We start from the raw sequence: 12,837 nt of genomic DNA on the forward strand, positions 1-12,837 counted from the left end.
CATTTGGTTGGTTGGTTGAGCTGTGTCCTCAGTTCAGAACCAAACTTGCCTTTGAACATAAAACAGCAAATCATAATGTAATGATATTACTAATAATATAATTGTATTTACCAGCGCAAAGGCTACAATGTGTTCTGTGTTCCTAACATCTTCAGCGTTATATCCTTGTAAATGAAGACCCATTTGTCCAATAGTGTAGAAGATTAAAATAAATTGTATTGAATATCTAATGGGTTGTAGCTACATACGTGGTTCTTGGAGCATGAGTCCCTGTAATTTGGACTCTCTGTATACTTAGCTCATTGATGCAAAACTGGTTGCTCCTAGATCATTTGTTTCTATGTGGATATACATTGCAAATGAAGGCCCTTATGTTTTATTAGAATAAATGTACATAATGTCATGTCCCTTGTGAGTGGGCTCTCAGTCTGTTCCAAATAGAGTCCGGCTTAGTTGACTGATGTCATTAGCCAACACATAATCAGAGGTTTCCTTTATTGCATGTTAGTGCATTGCGCTGAAGACATATTGTGCATTTGTATGCTGAGTTTCAACAAGCCAGCAAATAGGCCACAAGGTGTCTGAATCATGGGCTATAAGCCACTCTCACCCTCTGTTGCTCGTGGTTGGTTATCATAACCACTACAATGACGAAAATAAGGTTTGCGGATGAGACAAGGCCATTTTGGTAGCTCAGTCAGTAGTTAATTGATCCCCAGATCTCATCCAGCCATTTTCTGAAGGAAGCCAGGGTATCAACTTCAACAACATGTCTGGGTAGCTTGTTCTATACTCCCACTGGGCGGAGCGGTGGCTCTGTGGCTAAGGATCTGCGCCTGTGACCGGAAGGTTGCCGGTTCAAATCCTACGGCCGGCAGAGGAATCCTACTCCGTTGGGCCCCTGAGCAAGGCCCTTAACCCTAACTGCTCCAGGGGCGCCGTACAATGGCAGACCCTGCGCTCTGACCCCAAGCTTCTCTCCCTGTCTCTGTGTCTGTGTCTCCCTGGAGAAAAGCTGGGGTATGCGAAAAGACGCATTCCTAATGCAAGAAATTGTATAGGGCTAATAAAGAAACATTATACATTATTATTATACAACCCTCTGTATAAAGTGCATGTGTTGTCTTTTTTAAATACACCTTGTTCTTACCTGTGTTCTTTATCATTAGACTCTCTTCCTGTTGTATTACAGTTACTTCACAATGGCAGTTTGCTAATTTTGCTACTCCACCCATTTACACTTTCTTGCAGAGAGACCCCCCATTACAAGCACTGGCTTAATAGGGGGGTTCACCTGATGGGATAGTATTGGGTACCCCCTGTTTTTTCTCAGGCCCTATTCAAGCAAAGTCTGCATCACAAAAAGCCCTGCACCGGAAAGTTGCTCGTTTTTCAGCCATCATTCATTTACTTATCTGACATCTAATTTACTTATTAATTTACTTATCTACTTATCCGTCGATGCAAAACAGTTCTTTAAGAGTGACTTAATGGCCGGCAGAGTGACGTGTCCGGAGCTCAGTGGAGCACTGCGGGCCGCTACAGCTGCAGCAGGTGAGGGCAGAGCAGGGGCGTCTGGAGGTGGCGCAGCCCTGATGCCCCCGGGAGACTGGCTCCACCGCGGGGGCAGCGTGAGAGGCCGAGGAGAGAGGAGACGTGGGCATGGAGATGGGATCTGGAGGAAGGAGAGAAGGACGGTTACAGACAGGAGCACCGAGGAGGAGACTGATAGGAGCCGATCCTGAGGGAGCTGTTTTCTAAAGAGCAAATCCTTTCGGTGAGATTCTTACAGCGCTCGGATGCGTTGTTTTACTATTCAGCAGCTCTGACCCTCTTTGTGGACAGACGCGCAGGAAACGGGGCTGGCGGCGAGGACTGGGGGCAGAGACCGGTCCGTCGCCGAGATGACTCCGCCTGTCCGTTCGGAAGGAAGACCCTCCTGGTCTCCCCCCCCCTCGTGGCGTTGAGCGGTGGCTGTCCGCTTCTCTGTTCACTGAGAGCTGGTGGCAGCGGAGCCAGTGGGGGGGGGGTCTGCTGACCGGTGCCCGAGGACGCCCCTGTCACAGCCGGAGGGTCCGCTGGGTCAGACCGGTCCTCTGGGGCCTCCTGGCGGACAGTTCAGCCGGGTCAGGCTCGGGCCCGGCGAGACGGCCGAGCACCAATCACAGAGACCCCGGGGGGCCCCCGGTGAAGGGCCCCCCATTCTCCTGTACACCTGGGAGCTGAAATGTGCCACTGCTGTGTAATAAAATATAACTGTAAAAAAAAAAACAATGGGGAGCTTTTTTTTCTTTCATGTTTGTTTCATGCGTACATGTAAAAGAAATCGGGAATGAAGCATCGCTCCTTGTGAACTCCTTGGCCGGGAACCATAAAACTAAAAACGAGAGAGCGCTTTTGTGCGGTGAATATGGGCTGGGGGGGGCGGACGGGCTGCAGGGGGCTGGGGGCTGGGGGGGGGGTGTTATTGCTTAGAAGAAGGCCACAGGTGTGAAAAGGGCCGGCCTCTTGCGTCCGGGGGCTGCGCTTCATTTCCAAGTTCAGGTCCAGCACCTCTCGGATCGTCGCCACCCCGTCTCTGCGCTCCTGTACCCCACCTTGCCTGCCTCCGGCCTGACGTCTCCCGTCGGGGGGGTGGGGGGGTGCGGGGAGGGCGGGGCCCAGGCATTCTCCTTGGCCAATGAGGCTGCGGGGAGGGCGGGGCCGGGGCTCCATACTCCTGCTATGTGCCAGTTGCCAGTCCGGAGCGAAACAAAAGCAAAGGCGAGCAGAAACGCACGGCGGCTGAGCCTGGTCGCGGAAAAGGGGGTGGTGGTGGTGGTGGTTGGAGGGGGTCGGGTTTTCCGTTGTTTTTTTTTTTTGCATCGCAACTGCGAACGGCAGCTCTTGGAGGATAAGAAAAACAGGAAAAAAAAAGTTTGCGCTTTTTTTCCCGGGGGCCGGTATTAATCAGGAATCGGCACGCAGGGTTTTTTTTTTTAAGTTAAAGTTGAACCTTTCTTTTTTTGGAGGGGGGGGGGGAGGTTGTGTTGGTGTTAGTGGTGGGGGGGGGGGGGGTGAGAGAGCAGAGCAGAGCAGGAGTGGCTAAAACCTGCAATTCAGATCAGATTTCACTCAGACCAGCTGGGGAGAAAGATAGAGAGAGGAAGAGAGAGAGAGAGATAGGGGCTTGCGTCTTCTGCTTTTCTCCCAGAAAGAGAGAGAGTGAGATTGAGAGAGAGAGAGAGATCCGGAGGAATTTGTAAAGGCTTCTCCTCCTGCCTTTCGGGATAAGTGCGTGTTGCCTGGAGCCCAAACGCGGCGGAGAGGCGAGGACGGGCTGGAGATGGACGATCAGCCGCGGCTGATGCACTCTCACGCCGGAGTAGGGATGGCGGGGCACCCCGGCCTGTCCCAGCACATGCAGGACGGATCGGGAGGCGCGGACGGGGAGGGAGGAAGGAAACAGGACATTGGTGACATTTTACAGCAAATCATGACCATCACAGACCAAAGTCTGGACGAGGCGCAGGCCAGGTACCGTGCTCGCCTTTACCTCCAGCGTGCGTATCCGGGGACGCGTTACAAAAAAATAATAATAAAAGAGGCAGGAAAAACTGACATTTCCCCTAGGATGCCCAACAGGGACAATTACAGCTAAATCATGGATCCTAAAACACTTGCAATTACTGTACCGTACGCCCTCCAGCAGCGCACGAAAAAGATACCCGACTGCGCTTTCAGCGACGGGGGGTGTTTCAATCCCGATTGTCGTGTAGTTAAAATTTAAACTTTTCCAGAACACCTACAGTAGCTGTCTGTCGTGTTTTGTGCGGCTGCAGCGGAACAGCAGCGAGCAGTCCATCACGGGATTGATAGCTGTCATTCCATTTTCGTGTTTTATTTTCCTTAAGTATAAATAGGCAAGGCGCCGCATTGCCCTGGCTTGTGCGGGGGGTGTTTAGGGAGATTACAAATCTAAATCCCTTTAACAGTTTATAATTTCTCCCTGCGTCGGGCATCAATGCAGCCGCAGAAACGTGCGTCTGTAACACGGGGGGTTTTGCAGTGCTGTGGGGACGGACACAAGCTGAAAAGATATATAAAAATGTCTCGAAAGCAGTCCATTTACTAACGATCTGCAAAAGTAATCGTGCTTTTCCTGCACTTCAAAAAAATACGTAACCTATGCCACAGATCGCAGATACGGAATAAATAAAGCAATCGCAACTTTTGTGCTTCGTTTAGGACAAAAACACTTGGAAGAATGAAAAACAGCAACAAAAACAGAGCACAGTAGGTTTCTAATGTAAGAAGAGAGTGGAAACGGAAACTCGTACACGTGTTTAATCCCTCTGTATTGTTTATAGAAACAGTCTGTAGCGGACAGTAAAAATATGCTATCAACACACACTCACGGAAACATAAATTGAAAGGAAGTCTTTAGCGACTCTGTTACACGCAGAAATGCTTTCTGTAAACACTCGGGTTGAGCCACGGTTATTTAAAGCTGCCCTATAAATATAAATTATTAAAAATATGCAACAGTAAAACATTGTGCAACTAAAGGTTAAAAAGGTAAACGATACAGTTAAGTGAATAATAATAAGAAGAATAAATATTATTTACCTAACACATGAAAGGTTATGAGGGGCGTAAAATCATTTAAAATTACAAATCAAAATAAACATAACTGTATTCTTTCACGTTTTGTTTTACTAATATTATTTTAATAACAATTATTAGAATAAAGCAATAAATGCCTTTAGCTTTTAAACGGAAAAATAATGCCCGTGCTTTTAAGCTGTGTTTTCGAAGGTAAATTAAAAAAATATTTTTTTAATGTAATAAAAAGCAAATAAAATTAAAATGGTGAGTGTGGATTTGCGTTAGCTGTTGAATGGCCTTCAATCGGTGCGTCCAGTTGTTGTCTGTGGAGAAGTCAGTTTTTCTGTAAAAAGATGAGTATTAATAAAAATTGATTATGTTTCAAGAATCTAGTTTAGTTATATAGTATCTGTGCAAAAGTACCTTAAATTGAGTGAAACATAATAACAATAATAGCTTTTTTATTATTATTATTATTATTATTATTATTATTATTATTACCAGTTCATGTGCTTTGTGAAATATTCCGTGCATATTCCGGTGTATTTGTGGTTGCTGTGTAAACCATTTTTGAAACGTCTTCCATCAACAATGTGACATATTTAATATATATATGATGATCAAGCTGTCTGTGTCTTCCGGACGGACCCTATGGATGAGCGTGTCCCGTGGACTCGCGGACTCGCGTGAGCCTCCCTCTGTTCTCGTTGCAGGAAGCACGCGCTGAACTGCCACAGAATGAAACCAGCGCTTTTCAACGTCTTGTGTGAAATCAAGGAGAAAACAGGTAAAAAGCAAGCAAACAAAAAGCTTTCTTGGACGTTTCGAGCGGTAACTGCTGCGGCTGTGCACATTGCCCGGTGTTTACAGTATGGCGATGAGTGTGGAGGCTTTGTCGACTTTTTTTCCCCCATCCCAAAAAGATCTTTAATGTCCGCTTGATAAGTTTGGAAGGTCGACGTGGCGAGAGTTTAGGTTAGATTTAGGTGCGCCCTGCTACTTGGAATTATTTAAAAAAAGGCGTGTGACTGTATTTGCTATGCACAGAGACAGATAGCAGGTTTTTCTTTAATATTATAGGCTGGATTTGTTTTTGTTTTTTTGTTTGTTTTCAGTGAATAGGCCAGAACTCGTGCAAAATCCGTGCAAAAATACTATTTTAAGAGCCTGACATGAATCGAAAAAAATGAGTGTCTGGTATTTCGCTCTGTGGGGACTACAGCATTATAAACAATAAGCGAGCGAAAAAAAACACCAAATCTTTAAATACAGTATATAGGCAATACAGCGGGGTAAAACATTTGCTTGGCAGCTCCAGATTAAAACAGGGCACCGAGGTGTCACGATCCATTAGCGTGGTAGTGAGGTTTGCAGCTGACACAACAGACAAGGGCCTTCAGCCCCTCACGACATCCAAGAGAATCAAGAGGCATAATCTTCCGTTTTCCATGGTGGTGAGAATTTAAGCTTTCACTTTGAATGCGGCCCTCCGCGTATTTGAATGGGTAATATTTTTATTTCACGTGCTCTGTGGGTATACTCTATTATAAGACCATGTTCATCCACTGTTTAAGTGAAAATCAATGGTAGTTTTTTTTTTTTGCAGCTGCTGATTATGCAGTCTAATGAGCTTTGTAAAAAAAAAAAGAAGCAGTACCTGTCGCCCTTTTTTGCAAGAGTTTAAACGACCTTTGACGATTAATAAAAGTCTCGGATGGCTGGAGAGAGACGCTGTCGGTTTCCCTTTTCACAACTTTGGCATTTATTGTTTAACGATCTGTGGAATTCCCAAATCCCAGCACCATGCGCCCTTCATGAGTGATGTACTCCTTTATTGGTGTGGGTGCTCAGTGGCTGATTAATATTTTTGAAGGATTTGGTGCCATTTGTTTTGGGGTTGGCTGTTCGGCGAGCGCTGTGGGGAGAGGGGATTTGGTGACATTTGTTCACCTGCAATGCCGGGAAACAGAACGTGTGAAATTTACCTTGGAGTCTCAGCTGCCTTCCCTCAGCTTGACGGAAGCTTAAGGATCAGCTCCCTGGATTGTGTGTGCGCGCAGTTTTTTTTTTATTTCCCTCGTTTAGCTGAGCTTTTTGTTTGGTTCCATGTACGCCAGAGGGGATCTAATGCTGTATTCGAAGTTTTATTAAATTACGTTATTAAATGCAAAGTGTAAGACTTTCAGAGCTGAAGATGATGAAATGTGTGGGCCCAGATTACCGTGTACAATGTGAAAATGTTTACTGTACATGTAGGCTGTGGATTCTGCTCAGTGCGTTTCATTTACATCTGTTTTTCCTCCATTTGTGTGTTATGAAGGCACAAGTAGCTGGTATAATGACACTAAGAGCAGACCTGCTGACATTGTGAGGAATATGGAAGTCGTATTTCTAAATAATTTTATGTTGACACTTTTGAAATTGATACAACTGAGATGTTGCGCTCTACAGACCAATATAGACGGTCTTTTGGCCTCATTTTTTTCTTAATTTTCTTCGCAGAGCGTCATACAAAGAAACGCTCTGAGATCTTGTTTACTGAGACAACCGCAGCGGTCTCAGGGCCTGCAATGAAAGCACTGGTTGTGCGGTTGGTGAAGTATCACCAAAATTTGGGGCAAAAGGGAGCATAGGTGCTGTTTTTACGAAGCGGCCCTGTATTTCCCTCCTAATTAGCCCCAAAGCTGAATTTATTGAGACTTCATTGCTGTGAAGTGAAGGCTGGAACCCAGCCCACTGCTAACAGTTTTGTTTAAGGATGCTGTACTGGCATGCAGTTTTATTGAAGAGCCCCCCCTGCCCGTAACTCAGTGTGAATCGAGCCCTGTCTCAGGAGAGCAGGGAGCCTTTTGGCCTGTGGCTTTCTTCTGCTTTTTGTGTTGTTCAGCGAGGTTTTCGGAGGAGTGAAAGAGTTATGCGGAGTGTTTCACTCCCCGGTGCTTTGCTGGGTTCATCCAGAGTTCGTATCCAGATGGAGAACAAAGTGACTGGGACCTTTTCCTGAAGGCTTGCCCTGACTTCTCCCTGCTGCTGGCAACTGGGAACGGAGGCTTTGCAGACAGGGTTTCCTGTTGTGTTGTTGTTCTGTTTTGTTGTTGCCTGAACACCTGCATTGCAGCGTTGCTTTCACTCTGTATTTTGCAACTGTGTTTTTTTTTTTTGCAAGGAGTTTGCTTTTTGATCCAACATAACTTGACTTTAATGCGCGCACGCTCGACAAAGAGACGGGATGTGTATTTGTGTTTATTAATCTCGAGGAAGTTTTAATTACTAGGAATGCTTCTGAACGCGGAGCACAAAGGCTGTTTTGTTTGGGAGTGCGCAGTGTATGATAGCTTGCTTTTCTGTCTCGGACAGGCAGGGCCGTTGGCTTTTAATGATGAGCCCCTGTAGGGGGAATCCCTTTGACTTGCGAGCTACAACCCTCCTCTCTCCCCCCCCTGTTGTGTTTTTGTTTTATGAGACATCGTGAAAAGAGATGACATTCATTTTGGAAAAGGAGGTCTTCCCCCTGTGCCTTTTTCCCCACCTACCGTCCACCAGAATCCATCACTGTTGCCATGCATCCTTAAATTGCTGGGAATTACATAAGAGCACACATTATAGAATCTCTGCAAGGTTTTTTTTTCCCAAAGATTGCTCTCCTTCACAAACGCAGAATAGAATGTTGTCGGGGTTTTTTTTTTGCGTTACCTGAGAACAAGAAACAGAAAATCCTCCCACCTGCCAAGATTCTGAATGGAACAGATTTACGAGACTATAAAGTAGTTAATGAAGGTGAACTAAAAGCAATACAAATCTTGTGTTTTTTTTTAAATACTTTTTAAAGTTCATTGTATGCTACCGATGCCTGGAGAAAATCTCTTTTGTCGAATAAACTATGACTTGTCTTTCTAGGCTGGCCGCCAAGCTTGCTAAAAAAGTCAAGACAAGTTCCCTTTAAAGGGAGGCAGTGTCCCCATTTTTCTTGGCTCGTGACCATCGCAGTCCGAAACTGCCAAATGCCGAGTTTTCTCTGCATAGTTCTCTGAAAGCTTTGCTTCCCAAAGCCCCCGGAGCCTGAGCTGGGGAGTTCGGATTAAGTTGGATTTTCGAAAGCCACCAGTTTCTAAATCAGTGTAATGTAAATATGTCATGCTAACATGGCGTTACCGTGGCTGGGTGGCTAAAAAGTTGGATTCGGCTTTGGAATAAATTGTTTTAAAACCTAAAATATTTACAAAAGCACAAGACACATGGGGCTGGTTTGTTCTTTTTTTTTTTACATTTCTTCACTGCTGAATGCTTTCATGCTGGGTCATATATATATATACGTGCAGTTTTCATTTTTTATATACATTTGTTATATGTGAGTCAGTTTACATATTATGTTTTAGGTATTCGCCTTTCGAAGCCAGTTGGCTACTTATCGCTACCTCTGCCGAGCTCCGGTCTTAAAGGTGGAAGGCGCTGGGCTGCTCGTTGTGGTCTTCCTGGGGCTGGTGCAGAGAAGCAGCGGGGGCAGAAGAGTCACTGCGCAGCCTCAGTGGTGCGCGCTCCCTCTGTAACACACCTGCACGATGAAGATCCCATATAAACGCACCGCCTTATCTTCTCAAGCGCAGCTCGGTCCCAGAAAGGGAATTTTCAGTTACTCTTTTTTTTTTTGCTTAACCACACTAGTTAAAGGTCTGTTTCTGAAGCCTAACTCCCATGCAGTGTACTGTAATATCCTGTGACATTTAAGACATGGCTGTTTTGTGTAGTGTTGACTGTGAACATGCTGACCAGCACCGTGTGATGATATGCCAGTTATTTTTATATTTGACAGATTTAGCTTCTCTCTCTTCTGATTTTTGGGCTGGCACGTATAGATCCCTGATGACAGACTATGCAAACTCACTGTGTGCTCTTTAAATGACCACAGATGAAGGGGGGAATATGAGAGTGTCTGGAGAAAGAGGACACAGGGATTGAAGTCCTTTTGCTTTTATGTGTGAGCTGCTATTCTCAAAACTTAAAAAAAAAAACAAATGCAACAAAAAGGGCAAAGTTTTAGAAAGCATAGCACGGGTCACCAGCAAAAGCAGGGGGTGGGGGGCATCGTGGACTCCTATTTAAATAAAGACATGTATTTTTGCTGTCTTTATGAGCTGTGTCGGGTCTCGGCTGCGCCTCACGGGGCTCTTGGGTGTAATCCCCAGCCAATGCAAGCAAGTACGGTGACCTGTGAGTGCGCGAACCCCCTGATCCCGAGGTGATTTACGTTGCATTTGCCGCAGGAATCTTCTGCGCACGGTTTATACGGTAGATCCGTATATATAACAGGATCAAGGTCCAGCCCCAGGCCCGGCCGACTCGCACTGCTCGACCCCCTCTGAGAGTGTGTCTAGAGACGCTCTGGAGCGCTGCTACACAGAAGGTAGCACAATATAAACACTTGCCAAGGAACCTTTGCCGGCCGCAAGGAAACAGCTCCCGATTTCTACCAAAGCCGTTCTTTCTTTTTTTCCCCTCTGTGCCCCCAGCGCACACTCCCCCCCCCCGAGCCGCTCCTTTTCGTCCCAAACCTGCTTTTTGTGTTGCTCTGTGAAACGAGGAATGCCGGGTTCCTCATTCCTGCGCCGGGAGCCGAGGCCGGTGCGCGCAACAGCCATTGCGCAGGGGGGGAGCTGGCACGTACCGGGCAGGGAAGGGGAGCCGGGCGCGTCGACGTGAGCCGTTTCTGGGGGGTGTCGGGTTTCAGCCCGGTGCTCTCCAGCCCAGCTCCCGTCGGGAGAGGCCTGCCTTGGCCCTTGACCGTTGTGAGGAGAGGGGGGGCCCCCATCCCAGCACTCCTGTACCCGGAGAAAGCGGCGTGTCCTTCCTTTGAAGTTCAGTCGCAGGATAATAGACCACTACAACCCTCCTCCACTTTCTCTTTTTTGTTAAAAAAGTGCTGTTTAATTATTCCCCCCCTCTCTGAATTAAGGAAATTAACGGCGCATGTTGCAATAAAAGAAGTACGCTGTTTAGGAATGCAAGTATTCTGGTCCGGGTTTTTATTTTCCCTCGCTTATTTTAACAGACACCTTCTAAGATAACTCGCGGAAAAAAAGTATCGCGTCTAAATCATTTAGCCATTGAAGTATGCAGCGCGGGTCGTAACGCTTATGTACAGTACGTGAGGTGATGTGAAGTTCCCATTAGTTCCACAGTTGCAGTCTTTTATGACATAAACAAACAAAGGTTAAATTAAACGAGAGCTGCTTTCTGTTTTCCATGACTAGCAAGTTTGTTTCAAAGTGACTCCTGTTTTATTTAAAGACCGCCACCTAAGGACTGTAGCGACTTTAGTGAGTACTTTTTTATTACTTTAATGATTATTAATGTTTATAGGTGAATGTTAAGGCAAAGAGAAACTTCATGAAGTAAGGCACATGAACTTGTGAGACAGTACCTACCCAGGACATGTTAAATGTTCAGACTGTTCTCAGTGGTTATCAGAGGCGGTAACTTGTGACTCTGGTAGTTTGCTTTTTCAGTTCGTGATCTGTGACTTTATAGGCCAATGTCATGGGTGAACATTATGAAATGTCTCTGGGAGAATTTCCAAATTCTATTACCGAGTTTTTTTTTCAGAGAGGGTTCATTAGACATTTCTCTTCCAGAGTTGTTCCCTTCCAGATTTTTTTTAAAAAAGAAGAAAATCATCCGTACACATTGTCTGCATCTGTTGTTATGCAAATAGAATCAGGCTGTTGGTACTTCTCAGTTTATATAGCTATTAAACTCTGATTATTAAATAGCTTTTTAGCTGACTTTTTTTTATTTTTTTATTTAATCAGATGTAAATGTTGCTCCAGATCATATAAGTAAAAGAACCAAGATCAAGACGCAGAGATGAAACTTTTATTTATTGCTTCTTGACTTTGTATTGAATTAGTTTATCAGTTTTTAAAACAGATTCTTATATTAAATCAACAAACATTTGTTTGAATAAATACTCCACCATGTATCATTTTAATAAATTAGTTATTGAAAAATATTTATATGCCAAAACAGTTACAAAACAGATGTTTTATTTAACAGAATAGCAGATTATCTTCTAAGATATACATCTTCTTTTATTGCTGGAAAGGTATTTGTTGACTTTTTTTTGTTAAGATTCTCAATTGTAAAGGCGAGCTGTGACGCGGGTTTGGAACTGTGTGCTTTTGAAAGATAAATCTGATCACGTTATTGTTGTGTTCATTGTGAACAGATTTTGTCCAATAGCATCATCTGGTTCTAAGAGGTGAAAGGGTAGGCGCAGGTTTGATAACAATTTGGCCTTGCAGCTGTGCGCTGCTGGGTGTGTGATCAAAGCTAATCCTGACTGGTACCCTGTGTAAACAGCTGGCCACTAAAACCCCGAACCTGACCGACAGTATGTCCTTATCAAAACATCTGGGGGGAAAAAACATGACTTATTTTGGTAACGAATATCCTCATTGTTTCAATTAAAATATTTATGAGGGGAGAGTTTGTGTTTATAGATAAGAGATCAATTCGGCCCTGTTTATGAATCTTTGACAGGGTCTCTAATGTCATTGGTCTGGATTAAATTAAAATGTTAATCCAGTTGCCAGTTATAAATTCTAGACATGTCACTTTGCCAGAGGTTACTTGGGTCTACTCCGTTACCTTCAAGAGCCAGTTTTGTCATTTGTAGTTAGCTGTTGGACTTAAGTTTTGGTTTAATTTGGCTGTGTTGGCATAATTGTCCAAACTTTTAAAGTACCTCGGTTTCTAAAAATAGGGACAGGAGTGATATTTAGTGTTGAAAAAGGTCATTTCTGAAACTTCTTGTAAAATTTAGTATGATTCATTAAAACACATTTTACCGCCCGTATGAGGTCTTATTTTCTCCCACTAAATTAAGATGTACTATAAAATTGGATTGTAAATTTCGTTTGGGATCATGGAAAGTAATGTAGCATAAATTATTTTAGATAACCAGTCAGCTTTTTCTGCTGGAGTTCTCCAATTTGTCTTTGAAGCTTTAAATGAAGTCTTGAGTGTGCATTGATATTAAGAAGGAGAAAGCTTAACAAAACTATTTATCTGTGGTCTTTGTTGTTAATGACTTTTGAACAATTCACATTTTATGTCCATTTTGCATACTTAATCTAATTGTGTGTATTATTTTTAGAGAACAGCAGCTCTCTATTTATTTATAGAAACCCTAGTGACTACTTATCTTTAGCTTTTTTCTTAATGCATGTTGCTAATTGCAGGGTCAGTGAAATC

The 12,837-nt window shown here is 44.3% G+C and overlaps 1 protein-coding gene and 1 long non-coding RNA gene across 6 annotated transcripts in view; one reads left to right on the plus strand and one right to left on the minus strand.

Moving 5' to 3' along the window:
• Nucleotides 1-1,100: 1,100 nt before the first annotated feature.
• LOC148651755 (uncharacterized) lies at nt 1,101-10,408 on the minus strand. Its single transcript, XR_015925158.1, has 3 exons — nt 10,137-10,408; nt 8,972-9,139; nt 1,101-1,675 (listed from the first exon to the last, which is right to left on the minus strand). It is a non-coding gene; the product is annotated as an uncharacterized LOC148651755 (long non-coding RNA).
• Nucleotides 2,745-12,837, plus strand: part of LOC148651756 (pre-B-cell leukemia transcription factor 1) — an 83,496-nt gene continuing 73,403 nt past the window's right edge. For 2 of the 5 annotated variants that reach the window (XM_088597829.1, XM_088597826.1), the window contains exons 1-2: nt 2,747-3,516; nt 5,301-5,374. In XM_088597829.1, coding sequence (XP_088453955.1) covers nt 3,326-3,516; nt 5,301-5,374 — 265 coding nt within the window. In that variant the 5' untranslated portion in view covers nt 2,747-3,325. Of the gene's footprint in view, nt 3,517-5,300; nt 5,375-12,837 lie in introns of all 5 variants that reach the window. The other 3 variants (XM_088597827.1, XM_088597825.1, XM_088597830.1) reach the window with 3 other exon arrangements.

Source organism: Lepisosteus platostomus, chromosome 11, assembly GCF_059453375.1.
Source record: "Lepisosteus platostomus isolate fLepPlt1 chromosome 11, fLepPlt1.hap1, whole genome shotgun sequence".
NCBI classification, from domain to species: Eukaryota; Metazoa; Chordata; class Actinopteri; order Semionotiformes; family Lepisosteidae; genus Lepisosteus; species Lepisosteus platostomus.